The sequence below is a fragment of the Rhinatrema bivittatum genome, chromosome 7, assembly GCF_901001135.1.
Source record: "Rhinatrema bivittatum chromosome 7, aRhiBiv1.1, whole genome shotgun sequence".
NCBI lineage: Eukaryota > Metazoa > Chordata > Amphibia > Gymnophiona > Rhinatrematidae > Rhinatrema > Rhinatrema bivittatum.
This window is the reverse complement of record NC_042621.1, coordinates 95,663,724-95,686,418: the sequence shown is the minus strand read 5'-3', so window position 1 is coordinate 95,686,418 and position 22,695 is coordinate 95,663,724. Positions and strand designations below refer to the sequence as shown.

The following is a 22,695-nucleotide window of genomic DNA, read 5'->3' as shown; positions in this document are numbered from 1 at the left end:
CTGGAAGAAGGATTCATCAGAGGAAAATAGGATAAAACATAAGCATTGGCAAGTTAAATGTAAGACATTGTTCCCAGTACGTACCAGGATCAGTCCAGAGAAGTAGGTTGTGTATCCCTACCAGCAGATGGAGTCAGAGAACAAAACTTTGGGCACTGCCATATATACAAGAGTGCCACCTGCAGTCCCTCTGTATTTCTCTGACTCCAGCAGAAAGCCTGCGAGGCAGTTGATTGGGCCATTAGATGATCGAGGGGTTAAAGTGGCACTTAGGGAGGATAAGGCCATTGTGGATAAACTAAACAAATTCTTTGCTTTGGTGTTTTACTGAAGAGGATGTTGAGGAGATACCTGTTCCAGAGTCTGTTTTCAAGGGTGACGATTCAGATGGACTGAACCAAATTATGGTGAACCTGGAAGATGTGGTAGACCTGATTGACAAACTGAAGAGTAGTAAATCACCTGGACCGGATGGTTTACACCCCAGGGTTCTGAAGGAGCTCAAAAATGAAATTTCAGATCTAGTAGTAAAAATTTGTAACCTATCATTATTTATTTATTTATTTATTTAAAATTTTTATATACCGGCATTCATGTTGCAAACACATCATGCCGGTTTACATATAACAGGGGTGTACTGTGAACAATTCAATAACCTATTTGTGTAGAAGGAAGCAGTTACAAATAACAAGGTAATAGAACTGGGAGGAGAGAAGAAAAGGGAGAGAATAACATTAGGTATAGGTATTTACATTAGTAATAACATTTTTACATGTGGAAGTGGTAGAATCTGTACCGGAAGACTGGAGGGTGGCTGATCTAACCCCAATATTTAAAAAGGGCTCCAGGGGTGATCCAGGAAACTACAGACCAGTTAGCCTGACTTCAGTGCCCGGAAAAATAATGGAAAGTGTTCTGAAGATCAAAATCACAGAATACATAGAAAGGCATGGTTTAATGGATCAAAGTCAGCATGGCTTTACCCAAGGCAAGTCTTGCCTCACAAATCTGCTTCACTTTTTTAAAGGGGTTAATAAAAATGTAGATAAAGGTGAAACCAGTAGATGTGGTATATTTGGATTTTCAGAAGGCATTTGACAAAGTTCCTCATGAGAGGCTTCTAGGAAAAGTAAAACGTCATGGGATAGGTGGCAGTGTCCTTTCGTGGATTACCCTCTTATTTGTATATAAACTATTGGACTAGCAGTTGACTCCCTTTTGCCTATCCAGTTAGTCTAATTATGTCTTAGCTAGTCATCCCTTACCTCTTTACTACTTTAATCTCAATTTAAATCTGACTCCTCCTCCTTCCAAGTTATTTTCCCTTGTTCATTTGTAACTTTGCCTCTTTTTTCCGTGTTATGTTATCAGAGTTCCATGTAAACTGATGTGATATTTTATATGAATGTCAGTATAGAAAAGTTTTAAATAAATAAAAGACAGGAAACGGAGTAGGTTTAAAGGGACACTTTTCTCAGTGGCGGGGGATGGGCAGTGGAGTGCCTCAGGGATCTGTACTTGGACCGGTGCTTTTTAATATATTTATAAATGATCTGGAAAGGAATACGACAAGTGAGGTTATCAGATTTGCAGATGATACAAAATTATTCAGAGTAGTTAAATCACAAGTGGATTGTGATACATTTTGCAGGAAGACCTTGTGAGACTGGAAAATTGGGCATCCAAATGGCAGATGAAATTTAATGTGGATAAGTGCAAGGTGATGCATATAGGGAAAAATAACCCATTCTATATTTACACAATGTTAGGTTCCATATTAGGTGCTACAACCCAAGAAAGAGATCTAGGTGTCATAGTGGATAACACATTGAAATCGTCGGTTCAGTGTGCTGCGGCAGTCAAAAAAGCAAACAGAATGTTGGGAATTATTAGAAAGGGAATGGTGAATAAAACGGAAAATGTCATAATGCCTCTGTATCGCTCCATGGTGAGACCGCACCTTGAATACTGTGTACAATTCTGGTCGCCGCATCTAAGGTGGAGATGGAGAAGGTACAGAGAAGGGCTACCAAAATGATAAGGGAAATGGAACAGCTCCCCTATGAGGAAAGACTAAAGAGGTTAGGACTTTTCAGCTTGGAGAAGAGTCGACTGAGGGGGGATATGATAGAAGTGTTTAAAATCATGAGAGGTCTAGAACGGGTAGATGTGAATCTGTTATTTACTCTTTCGGATAGTAGAAAGACTAGGGGGCACTCCATGAAGTTAGCATGGGGCACATTTAAAACTAATCGGAGAAAGTTCTTTTTTACTCCACGCACAATTAAACTCTGGAATTTGTTGCTACGGGATGTGGTTAGTGCAGTTAGTATAACTGTGTTTAAAAAAGGATTGGATAAGTTCTTGGAGGAGAAGTCCATTACCTGCTATTAAGTTCACTTAAAGAATAGCCACTGCCATTAGCAGTGGTAACATGGAATAGACTTAGTTTTTGGGTACTTGCCAGATTCTTATGGCCTGGATTGGCCACTGTTGAAAACAGGATGCTGGGCTTGATGGACCCTTGGTATGACCCAGTATGGCATTTTCTTATGTCAGGCCGTTTTTGTCCTGCTTGTTCACGAAGAATGCCATAGTTGCTGTCATTATTATTAAATCGTAGGGAAAAAAAGTGGTTAGGGTGTAAATGGCTGCAAATGCTGCACAAACAATATCCATCCTTTTGGGTTTGAAATAAATCCGTGTATAGAAGAGAATGTATGGAATGAGCTAGGGAAAACCTGAAAGTGAGCAAGGCTATGGAGCTGGAGGTACATCCCAGGATGCTGAGGGAGCTCAGAGATGAGTTGGCAGGTTTGCTAAAAGACCTGGAAATCGGCGTGATGCCACATGATTGGAGAGCGGCGGTTGTCGTGCTTCACAAGAGTGGTAGCAGAGAGGAGGCCGGAAACTACAGGCTGATTAATCTCACCTTGATGGTGGGAAAATTTAATGTAGACTCTGCTGAAGAAAAGAAGAGTGAACTATCTACAAACTGGTGGGTTGCTGGACCCAAGGCAGTATGGATTCACCAGGGAAAAGGTCCTTTCAGACAAATCTTATTGACTTTTTTGATTGGGTGACTAGAGAATTGGATCAACTCTTGATGTGATTTACTTGGATTTCAGCAAAGATTTTGATATGTCCTGCTTAGGAGGCTTGTAAATAAAATGAGAATTTTGGGAGTGGATGCCAAGGTGGTAAAGTGGATTACAAACTGACAGGAAACAGCATGTAATGATAAGTAGAACCTATTCTGACGAGAGAACTATGTTAAGCGGAGTGCCGCAAGGATCGCTGTTGGGACTGGTCATGTTCAATATCTTTGTGAGCGACATTGCAGAAGGGATAGAAGGTAAAGTTTGTCTATTTGCAAATAATACTAAAATCGGCAACACAGTGGATACGCTTCAGTGAGCAGAGATTAAGACAAGTGATTTAAGAAAGCTTGAATAGTGGTTGAAGACTTGGCAGCTGGGATTCAGTGCCAAGAAGTACAGAGTCATGCATCCAGGGTATGCTAATCCAAAAGAGCTGTATGCGATGGGGAGTGAAAGACTAATGTGCACGGAATGGGACCTTGAGATGATAGTGTCTGGCGATCTGAAGGCAGCAAAGCAATATTATGACAAGGCGATAGCTAAAGCCAGAAGAATGCTGGGCTGCAAAGAGAGAGGAATAAACAGTAAGAAAAAGGAGTTGATAATACCCTTGGTGAGGCCTCACCTGGAGTACTGTGTTCAGTTCTGGAGATCAGACAGGATGGAGGAAGTCCAAAGAACGACCAAAATGGTTTGGGGTCTGTTTTGAAAAACATATGAGGTGAGGCTAAAGAATCTAAATATGTATATCCTGGAAGAGAAGTGTTATGGTTTTAGCTGCTATGCAGCCTCCCCTCCACCAGGGACCACGAAGAGCATGTTCTCCAGGCTGGCCAAGCTCCTACCCTCCCTGTCTGCACCACACACAGACTCCAGCACTACATAACTCTGCTTTGTCCATCCCAAGATGCTCTGCATAGTCTCTCTTGGCTCCCTGCCTTAGCCACCTTTGCCTTGCTGCCTACCTGGGCCTATCATTGTCTTGCCTTGTGGCCTCTGACCTCAGCCTTGCGTTGTGCCCTTTCGTCCTTCTAGGCCTCTTCTTGTCTTGCCCCTCAGGGCTTCTTATTGCGACCATCACTGCCCGACGTCTCTTCTCCGCCCTCCTTACCTCTTTGGCGACTCCCTCCTGGGTTGATGGAAGTTTGGCTGCCGCAGCGTCATCTTGCCGACCTCCTCCGGCGTTCCCGGACCGGCTAGATGCTGCCTTCCGCCATGTTCTCCTGAGGCTTAAGGGCGCACGCGCAGCGCGGCCCCGACTCAAGTACCAGCAGTGGCGCGAACCTCAGGGGCGTCCCCCTGAGATGACGTCATCATCTTAGGATATTTAAAGGTCTTTCATTTCGCCAACTATTCGAGTTAGCAAAGGGTTTCCTACCTAGCTGCCTCCAGGTATCGCTGTGGATGGGATTCGCTCTCCACATACCTTGCTACTCTGCCTCCACAGACTTTACCAGGGGTACCCGCTCCTCGGGGCCTCGCTCTCTCTTTTGCTTTTCAGGTCGCAGTCTGGAACCGGTACTCGCTCCTCGAGGGCCCACGTTCCCGGACCTGCTACTGAATATAACTTCTGCCAGGAAGTCACCGCTGCCTACAACACCAGTGAGTTACCATTTCTCTCTCAGAGCTTTCCCTGGAACCAGATACTCTCTCCTCGAGGGCCTACTTCATTCCAGCTCCTGGGCTGTTCTAAGAGCCTACAGTGTGAGTGTTACCATCAAGGTTCTGTTCCTGAACTCTGCATACTCTGCCTACTCACTATCTCAGTTTCTCTACAGCTCAGCCTTCCTGGGATCGCGGTTCCAGTGCCTGAGGGACTACAGCCCAGCCGGGCTCTTCCAGCTCACTACTGCCACCTCTGGTGGTTCAGTATACTGTTTAATAAAAGAACTTGTGTGTGTCTGTCTCCCAACTCTGAGCCTGACCGGTGGTCCCTCTTGGGATCTTCCCCCGAGGGCGCGATCAGCTGCCACCGGCCCAAGGATCCACTCACAAATATCACAAATAATAACACTTCCTGTATCACTGCCTTCTAGCTTTATGTTCCATGTTCTGTGTTGTCCCAGTCTTGCCCTGTCTTGTCTTAGTCTGTTTCAATCCAAGCCTCTGTTCCAGCCGTATCAGGCTGCTAAAGCCTTGCTCTGCCACTCCGCACCACTCTGGGGGTGGTGTTCTTTCCCTGTGCTCCACCCAGACCAGAGCCATAACAGAAGAGGTGCAAGAAAGATAAGATCAGATCTTCAGATCCCTGAAAGGTTTTGAATGATGCACGATCCTCAAACCTTTTCCATTGGAAAGCAAACAGTAGAACTAGGGGTCATGAAATTAAACTCCAGAAGGAACAACTCAGAACCAGCATCAGGAAATATTTCTTTACGGAGAGGATGATGGATGCCTGGAATGCCCTTCTGGAAGAGGTGGTGAAGACTAAAACAGTAAACTAATTAAAAAAAAAAAAAAAAAAGGCATGGTATAAACACTGTGCATCCCCAAAGGCTAGAGGTGGAAATGAAGAAAAGAATGCATGGGAGTAACCTGCATGGAGCAGCAGCTCTGCCCCCAACAGAAGGCATGGGGATTTCTACCCTTAACCAATTAGCTTTCACGGTTTTGATGCAACTGCAGCATCGTTCTCCACTTTGTCAGCCGGGGGGAAATACAAGGAAATTGGATTCAGCTGACAGCCAACTCTGGGCTCTGACTTTAAGTTCCAGGTTAATGATACGCAGACATTAGGGAAAAAGCACTGGTCTTACTTCTACAGCCAAATCCAAAAGCAAAGCACGTTCAAGCAGCACTGTCTGAATTATCAAGAAGGCTGCTCACCCTGTATAAAATGTTGCTAGCAGTCATTTTGTTATGAGTTTGTAATGGTTTTGATTGTTAATACTACTACCCTTAACGTAAGGCTTGGGGGTAACCTGCACGAAGCGGCAGTTACTACCATAAGAAACTTTCTGGGCAGATTGAATGGACCATTTGGTCTTTTTTTTTTTTTTTTCTGCCGTTGCTACTATGTTACTAACTGCTGAGATGGGAGTATGGCAGCCCACTTAAATCAAAATGGGCGCCTGCCATGGGGACATGGGAAGATGGGTGGAAGTGGTATGACCTGTGAACTGCACAGCCCCCTTCCTTATACTTATTTTCCTCCTCAGATGTACGCATGTGCTCCCCAGGCTGGCCAACTGGGGAGGGTAAGGGCCCCATTGCCTAGGATGCCATGTTCTCCAGGAACCATCCTGCTGGTGGTGTTTAACTCTCTCCTATTCCTGTTCAGCTCTCCCTAGTCGAATATCTTGGTACCTCAGGGTATTCTTACTGCCCTGAAGGCTGGAGGTGCATTCTTCTCTAAGGCATTCTCTCAGCAGCACCATCAGCCACTGCAGGAGTCATCCAGGCTTGACAAGCCCTGAGATGATCAAACTGATCCCTTAGCCACAGTATTCTGACTTGAGACACGGGGGTCACTTGAAAGTATGTTTTTCTAATTCTGAATGAGTGATGTGCTACTTTATAGTCTTAGTTTTATTAGTGGTTGAAATGTGTTCAATATGCACATCTTCTCATGAATGGGGGGATTTTGTTACGAACAGCCCCATCTAGTATGATTTAGTCTTTCCCTGATACGTGGAGGTCGTAATAGTTTGAATCAGAATTGTTAAAATGTTTGTGTGTTTTCTTACTGCAAAAGCATTACTGCATGTTGTGTTATTCCTAGGATGCACTGCAGAAGTTAAGTGAGATATTAAACTTAAATGGAGGAGTTGCATGCCAGGATGCATGCAATCCTGCCAAACACCGTAACACGACTGCTGTGCTGGGCTGCTTGGCTGAGAAACTAGCAGGTAAGCTAGTATGTGAAAGTTTTTGCTGAAGGAAAAGCAAACAAAAGATGTACAGAGGAAAATATTAGAAATTTGATGCATTAATATTAATTTTCAGGAGCTACTGAGTTTTTTCTGCCAAATCTTTTTTTTTTTTTCCTCTGTCTTTAGGATTTTAGGTAGATAATTTTCGAATGGAGGGGAAATGTTAGCTTTAAGTACTTTGATTGTATGGTGGAAATAAGCTGCATGTTCTTAAAATACATGCCCTTGGCAGTGTATTATAATGGAATAATTGTTCACACCAGTATATGCTTTCTCAGGAGCCCAATATGTGTGAACCTCAGAGGTCTGGCCACTAGGTGCTACTTTTGTGTGATATCTGGAACTCTTCCTGCCCCCCACCTCAAACATTCCTGGGAGCTGTTAATGAAGTAATAGTCCAATCTGATGTAAAGAAGCACTGCATTGGCTTTCCATGTCCACTAGATATAAATGTGTATTTTTCTCTTCCTTGCAGGTCCTGCAAGCATAGGTTTACTTAGCCCAGGGATCTTGGAATATTTACTAGAAAGCCTGGTAAGTTGGTTTCTGTGTCATGGTTTTTAATTGTTCTGCTTTTGGACCATATCAGAACTTGTTTAATATACAGCAAATATAGGAGCCAGTGTAGTAAAATGCACTGTTAATCGCACATGCTAATAGCCAACGTTAATGACATGCAAATATGGCAGACAATAAAGTACATGCATTCTTTACCGGTTGATGTTGTTGGAAAACCTTAATTGCATCTTCCTGCGGTATAGTTAATTTGTGTTAATGCATCTGTGATTAGCACACATTTTAGTTGTACTAATAGATAATGAGCTTATACATAATTTTGCATCTCATTAACTCAGCATTATTTTAGAGGGGCTCAATTACAAACAGTGGTAGGATCTCAAGGTGGCCTAACGGTTGGAGAAGGTTACGGCAAAAGCCAGAAAGATGCTTGCAAGCATAGGGAGAGGAATGATCAGCAGAAATAAGGGGGTGATATTGCCCCTATATTTCACTGGTTGAGACCTGTATAATTCTGGAGATTTCATCTTCAAAAGGATATAAAAGTCATGGAGCTGATCCAGAAGGGGGCTACTAAAACGGTCAGTGGTCTTTATTGTAAAGCATATGAGAACAGACATGTACATCTTAGAGGAAAGGCGGAATAGGGAGATATGATAGAGACATTTAAGTACCTCTAAGACATGAATGCACAGGGGAGGACTTTTTCAACAGAAAGGAGACTATGGGATGAGGGTGAAAGGACATATACATCAGAACGGGAGGTTGCAGGGGCCGCTGCCCCCCCCCTCCCCACCCCAAACTTTGGGCTGCCACTGGCAATGACTTCCCCCTCCCGCTTCTCTTCTCCTAACTGACCAAGTGCTACAGCTCATTTGCAGCAGACAGGAAGAGGACCTGCAGTGATACCCATGGGGTTTCCACCTCCTGTGGGCAAGAAAATGGCCCTTCAGTAGTATGAGCTGGTAATGTGCCTGTGGGGTTCCCATCCCCTGGGCTGGCATGGGCTGACTATGTGCTCATGGGGTTCCCAACCCTCCCATGGGCAGGAAGAGGACCCAGCGGTGCCTGTGGGATTGAAGAAGACCTAGTAAGGGAAGGAATGAGAGAGAGAGAAAATGTGTATGTGAAGAGGGGATGGGATTGGAGTGAAAGAAGGGATGGGGTAAGTGAAATGTGATGAGAGGGAAGAAAAGGGTGAATGAATGAGGGGAGGGAAGGAGTTTGAGTGACAGGGAAGGAGAGATGGGAGTTCAGGGTTGGGGGGGGGGAGTAGAGAGGGAGTGACATTGTGTGGGGAGGTGGGGGTGAGAGTGCAGGGTCAGCGGAAGCACCAGGCCGCCGCCTAGAGCACCATAGTTTTGGGGGTAGCACGGCAGTGGCAAGACTGCAACGATTGGGACTCCTTCCTTTTTCCCTCTCGTATGGACCCAGATGGGGAAGTTGTGCTATGTGGGCCTGTACGGATGGGAAGAAGGAGATTAAAATGCTGTGGTTGTGAGGAGCAGGAGCAGCATTGCCCTATGCCCTGGGAGGAAGAAAGGGGAGTGGGCTGAAGGTGAAGGCTGCGTCCGCTTGTGTGTTCCGGAGAGGGAGAAGAGTTGAGCATGTGTGTGTACGGGTATGAGAGAGAGTGGACAAAGTTTGTGTGCAGTCCTCTCCTCCCACTAATCCAGAACAATCTTGGGGTAACTGGAAATCAAAAATTCCCAGGAAGGGAGGATTTTAATTATTGCAATGTTCTTTTCCATGGATTTTCTTCAGTTCAGTTAAGTGAGGTTCAGACAGTCGAGAACACAGAGACTCAACTAATTATCACTAAATCTAAGTTTCATCATGTTACCCTTCTCCTGCAGGACTTGCACTGGCTTTCAGTCCGTGCATTCAGTTTAGGATTGGATGCTTGACCTTTAAGGCCTTATGGTGGGGGACCTCTCCTTTCCAGTCTAATTACTCCCTATTGTCCTGGGTGACTACTCAGTTCCTCTCTGCAGGAATTGCTAATACTACCATCTCCAAAGAAAATTGGGCTGGAGAGAACAAGGGAAATCCATTTCTTCTATCTAGCTCGATGTTTATGGAATTAATTTCAGCTTTCATTATGACTGCAGGGGGGATATGATAGAGGTGTTTAAAATCAGGAGAGTCTAGAACGGGTAGATGTGAATAGGTTATTTACTCTTTCGGATAATAGAAAGACTAGGGGGCACTCCATGAAGTTAGCATGGGGCACATTTAAAACTAATCGGAGAAAGTTCTTTTTTACTCAACGCACAATTAGACTCTGGAATTTGTTGCCAGGGGATGTGGTTAGTGCAGTTAGTATAGCTGTGTTTAAAAAAGGATTGGATAAATTCTTGGAGGAGAAGTCCATTACCTGCTATTAAGTTCACTTAGAGAATGGCCACTGCCATTGGCAATGGTAGCATGGAATGGACTTGGTTTTTGGGTACTTGCCAGGTTCTTGTGGCCTGGATTGGCCACTGTTGGAGACAGGATGCTGGGCTTGATGAACCCTTGGTCTGACCCAGTATGGCATTTTCTTATGTTCTTATTTAGTAAAGCCTTAAAAACTTTCCTTTTCCTAGCGTGTAGCAGATGGACTCAGGACCAATGGGTATAGTGTTCTCCTGATAGCAGTTGGAGACGGATCAGATTTCAATCTTATGTCAGCCCTAGTACATATTACCCCTGCAGGAAGTGCAGCTCTTCAGTATTTTCCGTCTCCATAGCAGTTAGGGACTCTATGCACGCTTGCACAGCGTTAGAGTAATTTTACCAAAGAAAACCAAAATAAGAAATCTTACCTCTACAGACGAGCCCCGCTCTCCTGTGGTGACACCCATTGGGTCCCTCCCCCAGTTGAGAATTCCCGAGGTGATTTCCGTGATCCGTCGGCGGTAAGCCTCGGCCCAGCGGCCGACCCTCGGCAAGGACCTAGCTCCTGACATCTGGTGAGGCTGAGAGACAGTGGGTGCAACTTCGAGCGCGGCGGTGAAGGTATTTTCCCTCTCCCCCCGCAGCCAGAGACCGCCTGGAACGAGACCGGGAAGCGCCGAGACAAGGTAAGGTAGAAATCTATTTAAAAGTCTCCGGTCTCGGAAGCTCGAGGAATCACACAGGTCGCCAGTCGGCACCAGTGCCACCGGGTTGATCTGCCCTAGCAGGGCTAGATTCTGGTCAGATCCGAGGGTCCTCCCACGTGGAGACCCTCCGAGGTGGTCGCCATATTGTCCGCGTGGTTGCAGTCACCATGTTGAGCTGTTCGCCATTCCTATCCATGTGCACAAATACCTTGTGCGCACAACGTCGCACGCCCAAGTACTGTACGCACAAGCGATGCACATAGCCACACGCTTACTGTGCCAGGCGCATAACTTCGATCTGTGCGCATAACAGCGCGCACATCTCACTGAGCGCGCACCAAACCTAAGCGCACAAATTTGCACTGGAGCACACAACTGTATCTTACGCACACAAGCCATGGCACCTCCAGAAAAGTAACTCAAAGCTCAGGGCCTTAGCCCAGCATGCCACATTAGAGCTGCACAGCATGAGGAGGCCACGGCCCTGTGTATATAGTGCGAAGAGGCCCTAGGGGATCCAACTCATGGCCCTCCCCAGCCAGTACCGGGTTCCAGCCTCTCAAGCAGTATGCCGGACCTAGCACTACACAGCGGGACCCCCCCTCAAACGGGGCTCCCCAAGGACACGGCGCCCCTTAGTCTAGACCCAGCGTCTATCTCATGGGTGGAATTCTTCAAAGGTCTACATACCTTCGTCCACATACAACCGGGGCCTCCTATAGTATGGCCACAGGCTCCATCAGAGGACCTCAACATCCCGGGTCTCTCTATGCCCAGGGAAGTGATCCCACCGCCCAGAAGCTTCACCTTCAGGGACACGGTCAACTCGGATGAGGATTCAGAGCCCCTGGAGGAAGGGGGAACTCCCTCCGGCAACAGAGCCCCACCGAACCATGAGGCGCTTCTTCACCAAGGGCGAGCTTCCAGACCTGGTCACACACAGCTTAAAAGAGCTTGCTATCCTGGGCACAAGTACCTCGGGGAAACTTAAGACGAACCCACTACTAGAGGGACTCCGTCAGACCTCCCGCCATTTCCCACTATTACAAGCCGTCTAGCAACTAATTGACCTGGAATGGGATGCCCCAGAAACTGTTCAAAGGGGGCCGGGCTCTGGCAGCCATGTACCCTCTGGACCCAGCCGCCAAAGATCTCCTGGCATGTCCGAAAGTGGACGCCATGGTCTGCGCGGTCTCGAAGCGCACTACTATCCCGGTGGAGGGAGGAGCAGCACTCAAGGATGCTCAAGACAGAAGTCTGGAATCTATGCTCAAACAATCCTTTGACGTCTCTGCTATGTCTTTACAGACTGCGGCCTGCTGCGCTGTGGTGACACATGCCTGCTTAACACAGTCCAGGAACAACACTCCTAGGGAGGCCCTGGACCCAGCAGTATCATTCCTCACGGATGCCGCTTCTGATCTGGTACGCACCGCAGCTAGGAGTGTCATTCGCCGTGGCAGCCAGAAGACAAATCTGGCTGCGAAACTGGTCGGCCAACGCATCCTCCAAAACGAGACTCACAAGGATACCTTTCAAGGGAACACTCCTGTTCGGAAGCGAACTAGAGAAACTAGCCAACAAATGGGACAAGTCCCCACTGCTGCGGCTACCGGAGGACAGGAATAAGAGAAACCAGCGATCCTTCCCCCGAACCTCCAGGGGCAGAGGATCACAGCACTTCAACACATATAGAAGCACATATCAAGTGGCCCGCCTCACAAGCTGGAGCCAGTCCTTTCGGAACAAGCTTAACAAAAGGGGAGCCAGCTCGGGCTCAGGCCCCAGCCGCACCCCACAATAAAAATCAGCCGACACGTCCAAACGAAGAAGCCATAGGGGGCAGACTTGCCCTATTCTACCAAAGATGGGTCGAGATAACTTTGGACAAGTGAGTTCTATCCATCATTCGAGAGGGATATTACCTGGATTTCCACCACTTCCCTCTGGACAAGTTTGTGGAATCTCCCTGCCACGACTCTTCCAAGAGGATGGCAGTGGAAGCCACACTGACCAGATTGCTAGCTTTAGAGGCTATAACACCGGTGCCCCCACAACATCATCTATTTTATCATCCCCAAGAAAGAACGGAACGTTCAGACCCATCCTGGACCTCAAGGCGGTCAACCGTCACCTGAAGATTCCTCGCTTCCGCATGGAAACCCTATGCTCGGTAATAAGGGCGATACAACCGGGAGAGTTCCTTATATCCCTGGATCTGTCGGAAGCCTTACCTACACATTCCAATCCATCAAGAGCATTAGCGTTTTCTATGCTTCTCGATCCTGGGCCGTCACTACCAGTTCCGGGAACTAGCTTTCAGGTTAGCCACTTCACCCTGGACGTTCACCAAGATCATAGTGGTGGTGGCAGCAACACTGAGGAAGGAAGGAATCCACGTGCACCCTTATCCAGACAATTGGCTGATCGGGCCGAAATCCCAAGAGGAAAGCCACCAGGCTACCAACAGAGTCAAAACTCTACTGGAGAGCCTTGGGTGGGTGGTCAACACAAATAAGAGCTACCTGCAGCCCTCCCAATCTCTAGAATACTTGGGAGTCCGGTTAGACACCAAACAAGACAAGGTCATCCTGACACAGACAAGGAGATCAAAACTGATGACCCAGTTGCGAACCCTGTTGAGCGAACTTCGCCCCACAGCATGGGATTACCTACAAGTCCTCGGCCTCATGGCATCCACACTGGAAGTAGTGCCATGGGCACGAGCTCACATGAGACCCCTACAACGCTCACTACTATCACGATGGAATCCACTTTCCTAGAACTACACCATACGTCTTCAGCTCCTGGACAGAATTCAGGCCCAACTACGGTGGTGGCAACAAGGCCATCTGAGCCAGGGAACGAGACTATCCTCACCAACCTGGATCCTGCTCACCACGGATGCCAGCCTACGAGGATGGGGAGCACACCGCCAGGAGCTAACCGCCCAAGGGCAATGGAACAAAGAGTCGGAATGGAACATAAATTGCATAGAAGCCCGGGCAGTCAGACTAGCCTGCCTACGGTGCAGTCAGAGTAATGTCGGACAACACCACAACAGTGGCCCTCATCAACCGTCAGGGAGGAACCAGAAGCCAACAGGTGTCTCTGGAAATAGACCTCCTTATGACATGGGCAGAAGCGAATCTTCAAGAGATCTCGGCCATCCACATCACTGGGAAAGACAAAGTTGCTGTGGATTATCTCAGCAGAGAAAGTCTAGACCCAGGAGAATGGAGGCTGTCGACCATAGCATTTCAATTGATAGTAAACCGTTGGGGAACACCAACCTGGCAAACCAGTCCAACGTTAGAGTGCCCAGCTTCTTCAGCCACAGGCGGGAACCCCAGTCCCAGGGAATTGATACCCTGGTACAGACCTGGCCACAGGAGACTCTGTTATACGTCTTCCCACTGTGGCCCCTATTGGGCGCAATCATCCACAAGATAGAACACCACAGGGGACTGGTACTTCTAGTGGCCCCGGACTGGCCAAGAAGACCGTGGTACGCAGACATGCGAAGACTGCTGACAGGGAGCCCCCTTCCGCTACCTCCACACAGATCTGCTCCAACAGGGACCGATCCAGCTCTATTCTCTCTCGGGGCAGTAATTGACACCCTACTCCAAGCACGCAAGTTCTCCACATTCCTAACATACATAAGGATTTGGAGAGTATTCAAAGCCTGGTGCGAGGACCACGACATCATACCATGCTCAGTCAAAATTCCTGCGATTTTTATTTTTTTTTTATTTTTTTATTTTTTTTTAAATTCCTGCAGAACGGCCTACAGAAGGGATTGTCTCAACTCCAGCAAGGTACAGGTGGCCGCATTGTCATATTAAGGAACCAAGAGGGAGAGCGGCAGCATAGCCTCTCACCCGGATGTCTCCCGCTTTCTGAAAGGAGTCAAGCAGATCCGACCATCCCTAAAATGGCCGGTGCCTCTTTGGAACCTCAACCTGGTCCTAGATTTCCTAGCAGGAACCTCCTTCAGACCTCTCCGCAGCCTGTCTCTCCGTCTATTAACATTGAAAACAGCCTTCCTGCTGGCAGTCTGTTCGGCCCGTCGTATATTCGAGCTACAAGCACTGTCCTGCTGAGAGCCATTCCTCACTCACCCTGGGAACCTTCCAGTTACGCACAGTTCCGTCGTTCCTCCCCAAAGTGGTGTCTCACTTCCATCTCAACCAAACCATCTCGCTACCATCACCAGATGAGCATAAGAATTCGGAAGAGGCTCGAAGTCTACGCCATCTCAACTTGGGCAGGCTCCTAGTCCAATACCTGGAAAGATCAGAATCCGTACGAAAGACGGACCACCTATTCGTCCTTCACACTGGGAAGAAGCAAGGGGAAGCGGCCTCTCGAGCAACCATAGCCCACTGGATCAAAGAAGCCATCAAGGTGGCCTACGTAGAAGCAGGCAAGCCACTGCCTTTACAAGTCAAGGCCCATTCTGCTAGAGCCCAGGCAGTGTCCTGGGCGGAAACCAAGATGCTGTCACCCACCGAGATCTGCAGGGCGGCGACATGGTCCTCCATCCACACTTTCTCCAGGTTTTACTGCCTGGATGTTCAGGCTCGGGAGGACACAGCATTTGCAAGGGCAATACTAAGTGGGTTTCGGGCAGCCTCCCACCCAGTTCGGGAGTAGCTTTTATACATCCCATTGGTCCTGAGTCCATCTGCTACACGCTAGGAAATGGAGAAATTACTTACCTGATAATTTCGTTTTCCTTAGTGTAATCAGCACACAGCAAGTATTAAAGAGCAGAAGATTGAACAGTCCGATACTTCATAAATTAGTAAACAAAGTTCCTCGTTTAATTATAATTTGTCCATAACTTCAGGCTAGTCCAAGAGCTCAAGTGGAGTACAGAGTATAGTGTATTATTTCAACCACTTCACTCAGGTTCGATTTAGAATCAAAGGAGAGTTTTCCTTAATGTAGCCAGATGGACTCAGCATCCCACCCACGGCTGCCGTTACTCATGGAATTCTCGGGGGACATCCCTGGGAGTGAGTGATTCACGGGTAAGCTATGCTTTCTTTCATCTAGGACACCCATCCTACCGGGTGTTGACGTTTCTCGGAGACCGCACTGGCGGTCTCCAGTTATAGCCAATTCAACCAGTTCAAATTAATTAAGTTAACCAAGTTATAAAGTTAATCAAGTTATTCGAATTATTCAGTCATGCATATATCCACAATGCTTTTCGAGGAGAATACTGAAGAGCTGCACTTCCTGCAGGGGTATATGTACTAGGGCTGACGTCAGATTGAAATCTGATCCGTCTCCAACTATCAGGCGTACACTATACCCATTGGTCCTGAGTCCATCTGTCTACACTAAGGAAAACGAAATTATCAGGTAAGTAATTTCTCCATGTCTGAAAGTGGATGTGCCGTCACCAAGAGGACGACTATTCCCCTAGAGGGAGGAGCAGCCTTGAAGGATGCACACGATTGGAGAATTGAGTCCATCCTTAAACAAGCCTTTTAAAACAATTCATTGCCAGATGATGTGGTTACAGCAGTTAGTGTAACTGGGTTTAAAAAGGTTTGGATATGTTCCTAGAGGAAAAATCCATAAACTGCTATTACAGTAATTAATAAGCAATAGTAGCTTGTGATTTATCTAATGTTTGGGTACTTGTGACTTGGATAGGATACTGGGCTTGATGGACTCTTAGTCTGACCCAGTATGGCATATCTTATGTTTTTTATATAATGTTCTTATCTGAGACAGGGGGTTTCCCTAAGATCACCGGACTGGCTAGTGCACAGGAAAGATGCGAGTCTGTAAGGAGCTCACTGTAAGGAGCTGACAGCACAAAGGTGTTGGAGTACAGAAGAATCTCTCTGGAGCATCAATCAGCTGGAAGCCCGTGCCGTCTGGGTGGTATGCTTGCAGTTCAACTGTCATTTACAGGGTCAAGCAGTCCAAATATTGTCAGACAGTGCTAAGACAGTGGCTTACATCAATTGGCAGGGAGGAACCAAGAGCCAGCAAGGTCGCAGGGAATTGCCCAACTTATGGAATGGGTGGAAGTGCATCTTTAGGAGATCTGATTGCAGGAAAAGATAATGTAAGGGCAGACTTTCTCAGCAGACAGTCTGGATCAAGGAGAATGGGAATTGTCAAATGAGGCATTTCAGCTGATAGTGGATCACTGGGGCCTTCCGTTTCTGGACCTGCTGGCGACTTCTCAGACTGCAAGCATTACTAGTTTCTTCAGTAGCAGGAGAGATCCAAAGTATCTGGGCATTGATACCCTCATATAGGAGTGACTGAACGGAAAGCTACTGTATGCCTCACGCCCCCCCCCCCACCGTGGCCCATGTTGGGCAGAGTTATTCAGAAGATCGAGAGTCACAGGGGGATGGTGCTTTTGGTGGCACCAGATTGGCTCAGGAGATCATAGTATGCAGATCTGCGCAGGCTCCTGGTGGACTCCTCCCCCCCGCCTTTCAATTTCCAGCGCCCAGAGATCTGTGTATGAAGATCCTGCTCATTTTGGAATTTTTGCAGGATGGATTGAATAAAGTGTTCACCCTTAATTCATTAAAGGTACAGGTGGTGGCTCTTGCCTGTTTCAGGGGTCAGGCCACACCTGCTCATCCAGGTGTGGCCTGTTTCTTGAAAGGAGTGAAACGTCTTCGTCCTCCCTTGTGGTTACCGGTGCTCTCATGGATTCTTAATCTGGTTTTGGATTTTTTTAGCATGCCCTCTCTCCTTGCAGTTACTGACCTTGAAAACTATGTTTCTCATGGCAATTTGTTTGGCACATGGAGTATCTGAACTGCAGGTCTTGTCTTGCCAGGAGCCATTCCTTCGAGTGAATCTGGGGGTGGTACAGCTGCGAACTGTTCCTTCCTTTTTGTCAAAAGTGGTTTCAGATTTTTACTTGGATCAATCCATTTCCCTGCTGTCTCTGGACATGGACAGAGATGCGGGAGGAATATCGCCTGTTACGGCCCTTGGATGTCAAGAGGTATATATCTTGAGGTTTTTGGAGGTTTCTAAACATCTCAGGAAGACTGATTGCTTGTTCTCCACAAGGGAAGTAAGCAGGGCGAACCGGCATCGCGGGCTACAATAGCCCACTTGATTAAGGAGGTAGTAATGGCCATGTATGTGGATGCGGGTCAGCCGTTGTCTAGTCAGGTTAGGGCTCATTCCACAGAGCTCAGGTAGTGTCATGGGCGGACGTTAGATTGTCTCCTATCGACATTTGCCGAGCTGTGACGTGGTCCTCCTTATACACCTTTTCCAGGTTATATCATCTGGATGTGCAGGCCCGGGAGGACACAAGCCTTCGCACATGCGGTTTTGACTGGACTGCGGGCAGCCTACCGCTCTGTTCGGGAATAGCTTTGGTATATCTCGCTTGTTCTGGATCCACCTGTTTAAACGCTAAGAAAGGAGAAATTAATACTTACCTGATGATTTCCTTTTCTTGAGTATAAACAGGTGGATCCACCCTTGGCTGCTGGCAGGTTGTGCTATTGTCCTGAGTAGCTGCGTGTTCCAAGGCTCACTGGTAAGTGTTAGTCCAATCCCTAGACTAATGTCAATACATTCTTTGTCTGAACTCTGTGTTTTCCTGTTGGCTAGGTGCTGGAATGGTTATCTGTTAAGTCTTGTTAGTCTGTCCACATTTTTGGCTTTTGCAGAGAATACTGGCGGGCTGATGTCACTGCAGATATATATATATATATACTGTGATGTCAGCTTTGCTCAGTCTCCATCTGCTGATAGAGGTGCATAACCCACTTGTTCTGGATCCACCTGTCTATACTAAAAAAAAAAAAAAAAAGGAAATTATTAGGTAAGTAGTAATTCTGATTTTTGCAAAGAATCTGTGTAAGAAAGAATAACATTAACTATAAACGAAAAGTAAGAAATTGGCAGTGGTTGTGGAGCTGAGGGTAGAACTAGGGGCAGAGCTTGTCCCTCCCCACCCACCCCAAACACCCAAAAAGGGTTCCACTGCCCCTGAAGGAGGTAGACTCTGGAGTAACCTAAGGAAATATTTCTTTACAAAGAGGCTGTTGGATGCATGAAACAGCTTTTCAGTGGAGGAGGTGGAGACCAGGACAGTATCTGATTTCAAGAAAGCATGGGACAAACTTAGGGGATCTCTGAGGAAGGTGGGGGTAGTATGGTCTCTATCTGCCGTCACGTTTCTGGGTTTTAGGTTTTGCATTAACTTAGATAACTTTATTAGCATGACAATTTTACATGAGTTGCCAAAGTAATATACAGAATGATTAAAATGTAGGAAAAGAAGGGGAAAAAATTACAAAATGGTAATAAGTCTAGTACAGCATCAGGGACTTGTCGCAGGTTTTGATTCTGATCTGATTTGTCCTTGGTCGGGTTTCATTTCTGGCCTGGTGGCAGGATACCACATATTTTGCTGCTATAGCTGCTGTTTCTCTCTCTCCTCTAGGATTCTTGCAGCTAATTTACATGTGTTTTAAAAACACTGTTAATGTGCAAATGATTGCATCTGTTAAACAGTATGTTAACATTTGCAAATATGGTTCACTTTAGTGTATTGCCTGCATAGTTAAATATTTGATTATAGAATAATGAGCAGAAACCCATTGTTCTACCTTTTTTTAATAGCTTTAAAGTATTCTCTGCATATTAATTGAGAGAGTGAAAAAAGCTGTATAGTGACCCAATTTTGTAGTATAATTGGAAGAATTCTTCTGGACCTCCAAATATGGTATCTGTGCTTTTCCCTAGAGCCCAACTTCTACCTACAGTGCATTTCTACTACCAAAATTCACCCAATTTTATTTTGAAATTAGTGTAATAGCCATGCTAGTATTTCCCAGCAGTACTGTTCCATACATTTTACATCTTTGCATGAGAATTCCTTTTCTCTGAAGTTGGTGGAGACTTCCAGCTGCTGTATTGAGCCTGGAGAAAACTGGATCCTTTGTAGCTTGTGAAACCTTTTTATTGGACTAATGTGAAAGTTATCCAAGGATGGTTGTGTTCTTTGAAATCTTTCACATCCGCATATCTGAATAAATGTCATGTTGATCCTATGACAAGTGTTACCTGTTTAAAAAAATGAAGGAAATCCAGGTGAATTTTCAAAGCAGTTACTCATGTAAATGCAACATGCTGTTTGTAGCAATTTTCAAAAGCGATTTACCCACGTTACGTGCACTTAATGCAGATACAACCTATTGACAATTCAATGACGTATATTGTAGCAGTTTTCAAAAGCCCACTTACATGGGTAAAGTACATTTTCATGTGGATAACACAGTTTTAAGCGCGTAAATGCTTTTGAAAATCAGGCCCACAATGTCTGAAGGTGGTAAAATGGGTTTCCTCTTAATTTAAACAAGATATCCCCTTGCTTATGTGTATTGCTCTGTTAAAAAGACTGCATTTGGAATTCTTGTAGGATCCACTGAGATATTTGTATGGTGTAATTGAATCCCTTCTCAACTGTCTTGTTTCTAGGGAAACTTAGTCATATGTTAGAAAATCTGTTGCATGTAAAGCCATTGTATTCCCTTTAATGATCTGGATATTTTTGTGATGATGGGTGCCCAAGATGGAATCTCTTACTACAAAGTGTGGCTTGACAAGAGCCTTATACTGTGTGGAAAAAAAATGACATTTTTATCCTTGCTTCCACCTTCCGCTTTTATCCCACTCTTTCACCATTTCTGGGTGGGGGAGGGGGGGCAGTCCTAAGCTCAACTAATACAGTTGAAAACAAAATACAGAAAATAAGCATTGCTGCCACGAGTGGACCCTCGCTTCCAGTTTCTAAAGCCAAGTTGGTGCAGTCAGTCTGCCCAGCCATAGAGGCTTGAGTGCTGGTATGTTATCGGTCCTCCTCTAAGCGTTTTGTTGTCTTCATCTTTGGTTCTTTACCATTCTGCTTAGATAAAGCACACAATGTTTGGCAAGTATTGCCCTGTTCAAAATATGCTGCAGCTCCTTGTTCCTGTGCTTCAGGTGCAAGTGGTGACAGGGGAAACAAAACAAAATCAACTGGTGCAGATAGTGGCCTTTTATTAAAACAATGATTTCAAAAACAGCTTTATTTTAGCCTAAGAAACTAGATCAGGAATGTAGCAAAAGCTTTCAAAGGCTCAAACTCTAGCACACATTTCTTTGTCTGTATTTAAAAACTAGGACTCTTTTAAAGAAGCCTAGCATGAAGGTATGAGGTGACCCATATGCAGCGAATGATAGGAGCGGGCTGTTAATTGAATCCAGTATTCTCTTTTTCCCCATAGAAATTCCAGTCACATCCCACAGTTATGCTGTTTGCACTAATAGCATTGGAAAAGTTTGCACAAACAAGTAAGTAATATATAGCAGTGTATCTTAGTGTTTTGATAAGCATACCTGGAAACCTTTGCTAATCCTATGATTAGCAGGGGATTTGAAGTTATGGAGACAGATGTTCATGCAATAATTTTTGCTACGGATGTTAGTACCCAAAATCGCTATGTACGTGCTAATGTACCTACCTTCAGGAAAAGTCCATTAGTGCCTACAAGCCAAGTTCTGTTACTGTTGTGTATCGAAGAACACTAATACCACGCTGTCCTTCCTTCACCACCATCTCCTCCTGCTCTGCAGCTTATTTTACCTTCTCTCAGACCTGTTTGGGCTCCTCCTCCATTCTCAGCACAGAACTCCCACTTTCTCTCTCTCTCTCTCCCTGCTCTTCTGACCTCTCCTTCCTTTGTGCCCTTTTATGACTCACCTTCTCTCCTCTGCTCCTCATCCTTATTTATGTTGTGCCTTTCCAGGGTGTTGCATCAGCTTATGATGAGCGTGGGTGCAGGGAGGGGGGTACATATTACAATAGGCACCTAACAGATATGGTATACAGAGAGTGTGAGAGTGCAGCTGTTAATAAGGTTCCAGGATTTAACACCTCACTTCCTGTGCCCTCACCCTTTCCCCAGTGTAAACATTACCAGCAGCAGCACCTTAGATCCATGCTTATCCTCTGATATCTTTGTTGTTACTCTGTTAATTTTAATTTGATGGTTTGTGATGGATATATTTTTCAAATATCAGGTGTTACTTGTGAAATATTATGCATGTTTTTATTGTAATCTACTTAGTGTTTGAAATTGGTGGAATATAATAATTTAAATCTCTGGAAAATGCCACAAAACGGCTTCTCTCCAACATGTGCTGCTGCAGTTCCTCTCAAACTGAGTATTAAGGACTGGGGAGAAGCAGTAGCAGATGGGAGCACATACTGGCACATTTTGTGTTAAACTCCAAGTATGTTGATGTTTCCCATTCATGTACTAAAGTGAATAATTGTTCTCCTTGGGGGTCTTTGTACACCACTGTAGCACAAGCTCATTGGCTTTTTTCCCATTTGATACCTCTCTTTGAAAATAGAATCCTTTCAGTGAAGCTTTTACCTTGGTCTTTGAATGAAAAAGGTTTGAAGAGAAGCAAAGGATCTTCTATCCTGGTGTGATAGAGTGTGGGGCAGCTCTTGGCTTTAGCAAAGGTGCCAGAGGACAGAAGAATTAATCTGGATTCTTGCCTTTTTTTACACAATAACTTCATTATTACAGAAAGAAACCAACAAAATGCTTACTTCAGCACTTTGTCTCAAAGGTTGTGGTATTCAGTCCTGCAAAATTTTAGCTTAATACCTGGGGCTTCCTCCTCCTGTCCTGAGCCTCTTTGTTCCTCCCTGAGCCTGAGCTTTTATTCCCCTCCCCAGGGAAACATTTTGTGACCTGGATTCCCACCCTGGGTGGACTGGGCTAGATGACTTATCTTGGTACTTTAAGGCAACAGTTCTCTGCCGGAGTGCCGCAACACACCAGTGTGGCACCAAGCACGTGCAGGTGTGTCACTACACTTCCCGGCCTCCCGCTAGCTCGGCTGCTCATTTCTACCTGTCTTCTGCGCCAGGCTTGAAATCCTGATAGCATGGGTGGAATGCAGCAAAACTACTAATAGGGATACTTTGGGGCAGCGGCACTAGCAGCAGTGGTCTCTCCTTCTTCCTGTCCCCGGAAGAGGAAGTGCAATGTAGTGTGCCCACAGACGCGGTAAAGAGGAATTCATGCAGTCGTCACAAGTAGA

The 22,695-nt window shown here is 46.0% G+C and overlaps 1 protein-coding gene across 2 annotated transcripts in view; it reads left to right on the top strand.

The window, feature by feature from the left end:
* Positions 1 to 22,695, top strand: part of RSPRY1 (ring finger and SPRY domain containing 1) — a 152,125-nt gene that overhangs the window by 75,897 nt on the left and 53,533 nt on the right. For both annotated transcript variants that reach the window (XR_003857735.1, XM_029608734.1), the window contains exons 5-7: positions 6,823 to 6,949; positions 7,449 to 7,507; positions 20,862 to 20,928. Coding sequence is in view for 1 of the 2 variants with exons in the window: in XM_029608734.1 (XP_029464594.1) it covers positions 6,823 to 6,949; positions 7,449 to 7,507; positions 20,862 to 20,928 (253 nt within the window). In the remaining variant the exon portion in view is untranslated. The remainder of the gene's footprint in view (positions 1 to 6,822; positions 6,950 to 7,448; positions 7,508 to 20,861; positions 20,929 to 22,695) is intronic.